This window comes from Spermophilus citellus (genome assembly GCF_964194105.1).
Source record: "Spermophilus citellus genome assembly, chromosome: 6".
NCBI lineage: Eukaryota > Metazoa > Chordata > Mammalia > Rodentia > Sciuridae > Spermophilus > Spermophilus citellus.
The window spans coordinates 131,109,078-131,117,849 of record NC_138187.1 but is presented as its reverse complement, the minus strand read 5'-3'; the positions used below and the strand labels follow the sequence as shown (position 1 = coordinate 131,117,849).

At 45.0% G+C, this 8,772-nt stretch overlaps 1 protein-coding gene across 1 annotated transcript; it reads right to left on the bottom strand.

Annotated features, from left to right (window-relative positions):
- Nucleotides 1-7,290: 7,290 nt before the first annotated feature.
- On the bottom strand, nucleotides 7,291-8,322 carry LOC308651300 (sperm motility kinase 3A-like; the record flags this gene model as incomplete). The annotated part of the gene is made up of 1 exon (XM_081298218.1): nucleotides 7,291-8,322. One exon carries the CDS (start codon nucleotides 8,320-8,322, stop codon nucleotides 7,291-7,293), a length of 1,032 nt encoding a protein of 343 aa, XP_081154344.1.
- Between the last annotated feature and the right edge of the window lie 450 nt (nucleotides 8,323-8,772).

Here is an 8,772-nt window from a genome sequence, read left to right as displayed (position 1 = left end):
AAGTGCCACTTTTCTAAATCTTTTTTATGCAAAATTTTTGCACTTTAGTTGGTATGAATACAAAGTCATAGTACAGGATTTTTAATTTCATTTATTTAAGGCTGTCTGCATTGAGGGAATTTTAATATTTTTAATTTATGAAACAATGGAAATATAATTTCCTTAAGGTAAATGCTTCTCACTAAATTTAGATATTAGGAAAGTGTTATTGGGGAAAAAAAGAGATAAAATTGGATACCAAGAGCAGGTAATGTCTCCTTTGACAAATTATACACCACATTATTATAGTTTCTGGAGCCTAATAAATTTTCATCATGCAATATGTGTTTTTGTTCATATTCTTCTTTAATGGATTTCAAGTCTAAGGGAACTTCAATGTGTGGCACATTGAACATATGAATATATCATTTAACACTGCAATGATTTTTTTAAATAACGGAATGATTTGATTACATGTACAAAAAAATAAGCAACAACATGAAAAGAATTTAGTTGAATCTAGGAAGTTAAGCAAGCCCAAAATTAACCAATTTAAATAAAAGAGCAAGTGCACACTTACACGTGCACACACACACATACCCCCCCACACACACACACACAATTGGGACTAAGATACTTTTAAAAGAATAGAAAACTTGAAAAAGAGACCCACAGTTTAGGAAAGTATAAATCAAAATGGAAGGACATCAGACATACAAAAAGACAACTTGAAGCTAATAAAATGATGAAAAAAAAAAGAAAAAGAAAAAAAGAAAGAGGAGGGAGAAGGGAGCAAGGGAAAGAAAGGAGAAAGAAAAGGCCTCATCATATATGACATGGAGTCAGTGAACACTCTGGTGACCAGGCCGGCCTGTCCAGGCCAGGATGGCTCTCCTCTCTGCTCCTCTTTGAGGAGTGCCATGAAATTCAGGACTAACTTCCCACCTGATATTCATGTTCCACACCTGCAACATGGTATTTTCTACCCTGAATGCTGCCATGCTTGAAAGTCTGTAATTTTCTCTGTATTATTTCTCATTCATTGATCCATTTCTTCAGCTATCCCCAATCCACTTGATCCATTCAAGTTCTCAATTTTAATTATTTCAATTTTCTAATATGTAATTTTTAATCGTATTTTTATATCTAGATTCCAATTTTCTGGTGGAATTATTGATCTTGCTATATATCATATTGGTATATTCAGTACAACTCTTACAAACTCTTTTTATTTTTTTTGTGCTAGAGATTAACCTCAGGACCTCATGCATGTTAAATACCTATTCTACCATTGAATAATCAAGTTCCTAGCTGTCAATTTCTAATAACTTAAACGCATAGTGTTATTGTTGTCTTCTAAAATCTCGATTGTTTTTGCCAGACATCTCTTATGAAAATTCATGGCTTCCTTCAGTGTACATTTGTCTGATGGGTTGCTGGAGCGGGAACAAATCGTCTCAATGTATTTGGGGACCGTACTTATTCCAGGTTGGCATGTAATGTTTGTATGTACCAATCTAGCTTTGATTCACCTTCACTCAAATGGGAGCCTTTCTGCAGTATCAACCAAATCTGGGATAATTATTAGGTTCCTTGTTCCCTAAAATGTTCCAACACTATGTAATTAACATTCTCCTTTGGTTTTCAGCTGCTTGGCTTCTTAATCTCTCTTCCTGAACAACTTAATCTGGATATGTCAACTCTTTTTGATAAATTTTTACACATAAAAATTTAAACTACAATATTTTTCAGATTTTTGTTTATTTCATATTTTTTTTGTTTTCCATTTCTCCTCACAAAGTTATATAAATATGTTCTTTAAAAGTGTTAGCATTTTATATGTTATATTTTAATATATAATTAATCTAGTATGTGTATATACATTGCCTGTGATATGAGATGAGGGATACTTTACTCTCTTATAATTAAAAAGCCATTATTGAAGATTCAAGGATGAAAAAGATCAATCAGAGGAAAAATTGTTTACTAAGGTACTTATAAAGATAAGGGCAAGGTTGAAGGTAACTAATAAATTTTGTGAAGCACCTTTCCTTCTGTAAACCTGTAGAGGTAGGAGGTGAAGTAAGAGAGAGCCATTATGAAAATCTTGTAGTGGAAGGTGACCTAACTGAAGTTATTCCCACTAAAAGCATGTAGAAACCAACTCACAGTCTATAATAGAGTCTTATAGGCAGGAATAAAACCCCTTGCTCTACTCTTGTATATATTAAGTTCATCTCTTTGGTGTCCCTTTCTGATAGAATGCAACAAGAAACCACATAACAAGGAGACTTATCATGCAGCCTACAGCATGTGTCTCATACAAAGGTGAAAGACGGATAAAGGAGCCAATATGACAGCCATTGGTTACAGGAGGCCACTGGGTATTTGAAATGTGTATAGTCTGAATTGAGGTGTGCTATGTGTTAAATAGACATTAGATTCCAAAGAATTACTAGGACTAAGAAAATGAACATGAAATATCTTGCTAACAATTATTTTCTTTGCAAATGATATTGGTTATCCATTGGGTTAAATGAAATATATTAAAATTTCTCTATTTGTTTAAAAAAAGAAGTAAAGGAGAACAAGGTAACATTCTGTATCTTGAAGGTAGTACCATATATCCATATATACGTGTTGTCACTTTTTATATGTTTGTTATCAAAGTACATATAGCTATAAACTAAATGGGGTAAATTGTATCATATATAAATTATATCTCAACAAACAAGACTTTAAAAATAAATCTAGTTTATGAAGTGTTTTAACAGTTTTGGGCACACACTAATGACCTGAAAAATAATGACTATTATTATGATTCATTAAAACAACCAGCATCAAGCTGTTTCATAGTCAGGTAGGAAGGGGGAGAAATAGAAAAAATCTAGATAGAGTGGGAGGGGAAGGGAGGGAACATGGGGTTAGAAATAATGGTGGAATATGATGGACATGATTATCCAAAGTACATGTATGAAGACAGGAATGGTGTGGATATACTTTGTTTACAACCAGAGATATGAAAACTTGGTCTCTATGTATGTAACATGATTTGTAATGCATTCTGTTGTCATATAAAACAAGTCAGAATAAAAAAATAAAATTTTAAAAAAAGCTAAGAAATGGAAAAAAAAATGTAACTATAAATGGCTACATGTGGACAATGGCTATGATATTGGACAGTGCCACCATTTGAGTCTCTTCTCCTTCCAGCCTTAAGTATGAGCATGACTCCAGGCTATTTTTGATTTCTTGCCTTTAAGCTTTCCTTTGAAGGCCCATCTGCAGGTTTTTAAATTTTTTGTTTTTCCTTTTTTTTTGTTTCTTTGTTTAGTACTGGGGATTGAACCCATAGGTGTTTTACACTAAGCTACATCCTCTGCATTTTTTTCTTTTTTCTTTCTTTCTTTCTTTTTTTTTTTTTTTTTTTTTTTTTTTTTTTTTTTTTTTTTGGTTGTTGTTGCTAGGGATTGAACTCAGGGGCACTCAGCCACTGAGCCACATCCCAGCCCTATTTTGTATTTATGGACAGGGTCTGACTGAGTTGCTTAGTGCCTCGCTTTTGCTGAGGCTGGCTTGGAACTCCTCATCCTTCTGCCTCAGCCTCCTGAGATGCTGGGATTACAGGAGTGTGTCACCTCGCTCAGCTTTTATATTTTATTTTGAAACAGGGTCTTACAGTGTTGCTAAGATTCTAAATTTCCCAGCTGGCCTGAAACGTGCGATCTTCCTACCTCAGCCTTCCCAGTCCCTGGGGCTTAACTTTAGAGAGGTGGGCTGGAATTGCAGGAATGTTGAGCTTCCACATGAGCCTACAAAATCCAGTGTGATGGTGCATACCTGTAATCACGGAGACTCAGAGTGCTGAGGCAGGAGGGGTCACAGTTTGAGGCCAGCCTCAGCAATTTAGTGAGAACCTGTCTCAAAATAAAAAGTATTAAAAAGGTGGGCGATGTAACTCAATGACAGAGCACCTCTTAGCACCCAAATCCTCAGGATTAAAAAGAAAAAAATATTATAGAGTTGGTAATTGTATTAGGTGGTAATTGGCCCTATGTTTTATTGTTATGAATTTCATAGTCCTAAGGGTAAACATGTCTTAATAAGATAATAGCTACAGATGCTTTTGTGCCAAATAAGCATAATATTACAGGGCAGTATTCAATACACATTTTTAATAAAATGTTTTTAATAAAATATTTCACGGTATGCTATCTCTATATAAGAAACCACTGCAAATTCTTTGGCTCAAAAAAAAATTGTGCCGACAAAATTGCAGTCTATTCAGGAATTGACAGGATGGTGCTTCTCTAGTCACCTGAATTTCATTAGAGAGGACTTGACTAGAAATGGAATATCCGCTTCCAAGATGGCTGACTCATGGGTAGCACATGATGGGTAGCACAATGATGCTGGCTGTTACTTGGAGACTGAGACTGTAGACTTGGGATTTTAGTTCTACTCCAGGAGGGCTTTTAAACAGAAATGTTTGGACTTTCTTACAAAGTAAGTATTCCAAGAGACAGCAAGTGGAGGTAGCCACAAACTTACTACCCGGGCCCAGAAATCCACATGATACAGCTTCTACCATATGCTATGGGTCAAAACAGTTAAAGAGACTGTCCAGATAAAAAGAGTTACTTTTTCAACCACTTCTTGATGTGATGAGTATCAAAGAATTCATGTTCTTCTTACTTCACAATAAGCCATCAAGAAAGATGACTTATGGGTTTGATTCCCTAGAAGTCTTTGGGTGAATATGTCAGCTATAAAGATTCTGAATTGGAACTATGTTCTGAGACTGAAACAAAATAAAACACCACACGATGCAAAACAACCAAATAACTTAAATGAGCAATAAGACATTTAGAACAAAGGAATCTCAGAGGATACAGAATGAATAGAAGACTAAAGGCCAAGTGACCTTCCCCAACCCTATAAACTCCTAGCTTTTGGCCTGTGTACACTGTAAAAACTTAGTTGCTTTACAGAAGATGAAAAAAATGAATCAGTTCAGTTGCTTAAAAGACATACAATATTAGAAGTGCTGTCACACATAAAGGTCTAATCTGGTAGGCATTTCAAAACGCAGCTTGACAAAATCTAGAGATTCAGGAACCAACTATCATTACCACTTTTTTAAGTGCTGCTTTACCGACATGATCAAAGATAGATCAGTGGTGATCTAATTTTGGAAAAAAGAAAATAGGAAATTCAATCAAGTGGACAGAAGCAAGCTCCCCAAGAGAACCGGAAGGGAGCCCTCCACATCCCAGGACTAGTGGATCCTATTCAAGACTCGGCCTTGGACCTCAGACCCTCTGTTTCTGGAGACTCCTTTCAGGGAGAAGGAAAGCAGGAGGAGATGTAGTATACAGACCCTTGGATGTGTCACGCTCTCTCCAATGATCCGCCTCGTGTCTGTGCTTCACTGTTCATGAGGTTAAAGTGTGGGTCCTGTTTTGTCACAGGGCACAAATATGCTTTCATGAGTGGGAGGATCCTGGGGCGAATCGCAAAGACAAGCATGCGTGAACACACACACACACACACACACACACACACACACAGTAGGTGCTCAATAAGGCCTCTGGAATAAACAAGAACTCTAAGGCTTGCACAGTTCCATGACATGTCCAAGTAACTCAGAGGGTCAGTGGAAGAGAACGGATCTGAATTGAGTCTTCTGACCCCATGGTCGGCCTTGAATCCACATTCTAAGCACAGTCTACACCCCTCCTGTTCTGCTCTGACTCTTCCCAGTCCCCAGAGAGCTCATGCCTTGAAGGCTTGAACCTCAGGGGAGCAGTGCTCTGTGTTGGAGTCCTGGGGTAGGTGAATGGATCAAAGGCGCTGTGAGTTCAGGAATGGATGGAGACATTGGTGATTGTGTATCTTGGTGGGCTAGGGGTAAATGGTAGAGATATTAGGACGTGGGACCAGCAGGAGGAGATAGGTCACTGAGGACATGATCTCTGGGCGCATGTTTTGTCAAGGGCACCTCCCCCTTCTCCACTCTCTTCATCAGGGACCAGCAGGGTCAGAAGGTGCCCCACAGGGTCTGCATTGCTGGCCCCCAGGCAGCTCAAGAGCCTCCCACCTTCCCAAGCACTTGAGAGTCCTTGTTTGCCCAGGGGACCTCCACAGGACCCAGGAGTCCCTCTTGCCTTGCTCTATTCCCAGTACTACAGAACCACCCCTTCGCTCAAATGGATGGTGGCCCAGCCCCAACTCAGATCAGGATGCAACCCAGACAAATCTCCCTGGTCTCCAAGTGAGGAGATCTGTGAGGAAGAGAAATTTATTAAGAACCAGCCATGTCTGCCATGCCAGAAACGGGGGGGGGGGGGGGGGAGGGGAGTCCCAGGAAAAGCATTCCCTAGTCTTTCTTGCAGACCAGGGAGGGGATTGGTGGGAGAGCACTTGTCTCCAGGCATCCTGTCCCCAGCAGGCCCTCTGGACTGGAACTCTTAGGAGGGAGGTGCCTGCAGGTGGCACGCCTCTATGGAGCACCTATGCCATGCTGATCAGATCCTTGCCAACTGCCTGAGGGGAAAGACAGGGACTGGCCTGAGCGTGAGTGCATCACGCCCCCTTCTCAGTACCACCCAGAAACAGCGGGTTATGTCCTGGGGAAGGCCATCAGGGATGGCACAAGGGCCGCATCAGGCTACACCCACTCACCTGCTTGGCTGCGCCTCCATCTCAACTGGCCAGCATCTAAGGAACTACTTTGTTTCCCAATCTGCATGTCCGCCCTTCTGGGGTCCGAGACACCCCGTTTTCCTGCCTAGGTCCTGTCCTGGGGGCAGCCACGCAGCAACAGCACATTCATGTGAGGCAGGTGAGGATCCTCCTGGCCACCCTCCTCCAGGCCTTGGTGCCTTCCTGGGAGGAGCCTGCTGTCCCTCCTTGGGCTTGCTGCCTGGGGAGGGCCTGCTCTCCTCGTGACACTCCCTGGGGGCTAATGCTGCCCTCCACCTGTGACCTGTGGCCTCCAGACCCAGGGCCAGGAGGCAGGGCGGCAAGGTCCTGCTGAGGGGCCCTGCCAGGGGCAGCTGGGCTCTGGGCCTGCAGGCTGGGGAGGACCAGGGCAGGCAGGCTGCCTCCCTTGCTGCCCCTCTGCCTCTGCCGGGGCCACAGATGCTCCCCACGCGGCTGCTGTACAGCTGGCAAGACCCGCCTGGAGTGAGAGGTGGGCTTGCTGGCACTCCTCTGGCAGGGCAGGGTGGCTGGGAGAGAACCCGCAGAGGACCTGGGCTGGAGCCCCTAGTGCACAGACCTCCTCTGGACCCTGAGGCCCACCCATTGCTAGTGCTGGTGCTTGAGCAGGAGGTATGTCACCATGGCTTCATCAAACTTTGGGCCCTTCAGGGACATCCAGGTGTCAGTGAGGTGGAAACCCAGGTCAAGCATGACCTTCACTATGGAGGGATCTGGGCAGAAGCGGTGGCGGGACTTCCTGGCAGCAATCACAAAAGGCCACCGAGCCCATTTCAGCCACGAGTGTCTCGTTACATCCGCCATGCTGGGCCTCTCCATGGGGTCCAAGGTCAGCATGTCCGCCAGCAGGTCCTGAGCGTGGAGGGACACATGGGATGGTAAGACGCAGGAGCGGTGCAGCACCTGGTCCCTCAGCTCCTCGAGGGTGTCCCCTTCAAAGGGCAGGTGCCCCGTCAGCATCAAGTAGAGGACCACACCCAGGCTCCACACGTCCACAGCGGGCCCTTGGTACGGCTGCTCGAGGAACATCTCCGGGGCCCAGTGGGTGACCGTGCCGCACACCGTGTCCAGCAGCTCTCCCCGCCTGAACTGGCAGCCCAGGCCGAAGTCGCACAGCTTGACGAGGCCTCGCGCGTCCAGCAGGATGTTCTCCGCCTTCACGTCCCTGTGCGCGATGCCCTGGGCGTGGCACGCGCGCAGGGCGCTGGCCACCTGCTGGAACAGTCCCTGCACCTCCCGCTCCCGCAGGCCCACCCCCTCTGGGATGTACTGCAGCAGCTGGCCCCAACCAGCGTACTCCATCACCAGGTACATGCAGTCATCCGTCTCCATCACCTGGAACTGCTGCACCAGGCTGGGGTGCTCCACGGCCTTCATGATGGCCACCTCGGCCTGAAGGAAGGCCGGGCCCAGCTCGCCCTTGCGCACGGTTTTCACCGCCACCTCCGCCCCCGTCAGGATGTGGCGGGCCAGCCTCACCGTGCCAAAGCTGCCCTGCCCGATGCACCTCAGCACCTCATACTGGCCCGTCAGGGCATCCTCCGAGGACGAGCTGGCCTCCAGGCCCCGCTGGGGGCTCCTGGGCGCCCTACTCTGACTCTCCCTACTCTGTCTAGCCATCAGGAGCGGCCACGCCACCCGAGGACGCTACCTTAAAACAACACAACAAACAAAACCAACAAACAAAGCAAGACTAAAACAACAAAACAACACAACAACACCCCAAATCAAAGAACAGAGACACACACCAGAACCGCCAAACCACCAACCACCAACCACCAAACGCACTAAATAGCTGGGAGTCCGACAGGTCACCAGCAGGAGCTTCCTGCACAATGGACGAAGCGCAGCTGTCGCCGCTGCCTTTTATAACGCCCCGTGGAATGCCCTCACAATCGCCCCTTGTGAGGTCACGGCCACAAATGGCCCCGTGCGCCCTGCCTGGCCCATGGTGCTCCTCTCCCTGGGGGTTCTGGCCCCCAGGACCTGGCACTGGTCATGATGCGAAGATCAAAGTCCACAAGCTGAAGGAGAGGTGCGTCCTGCCCACCCACAGTGTCTCGCGCACCT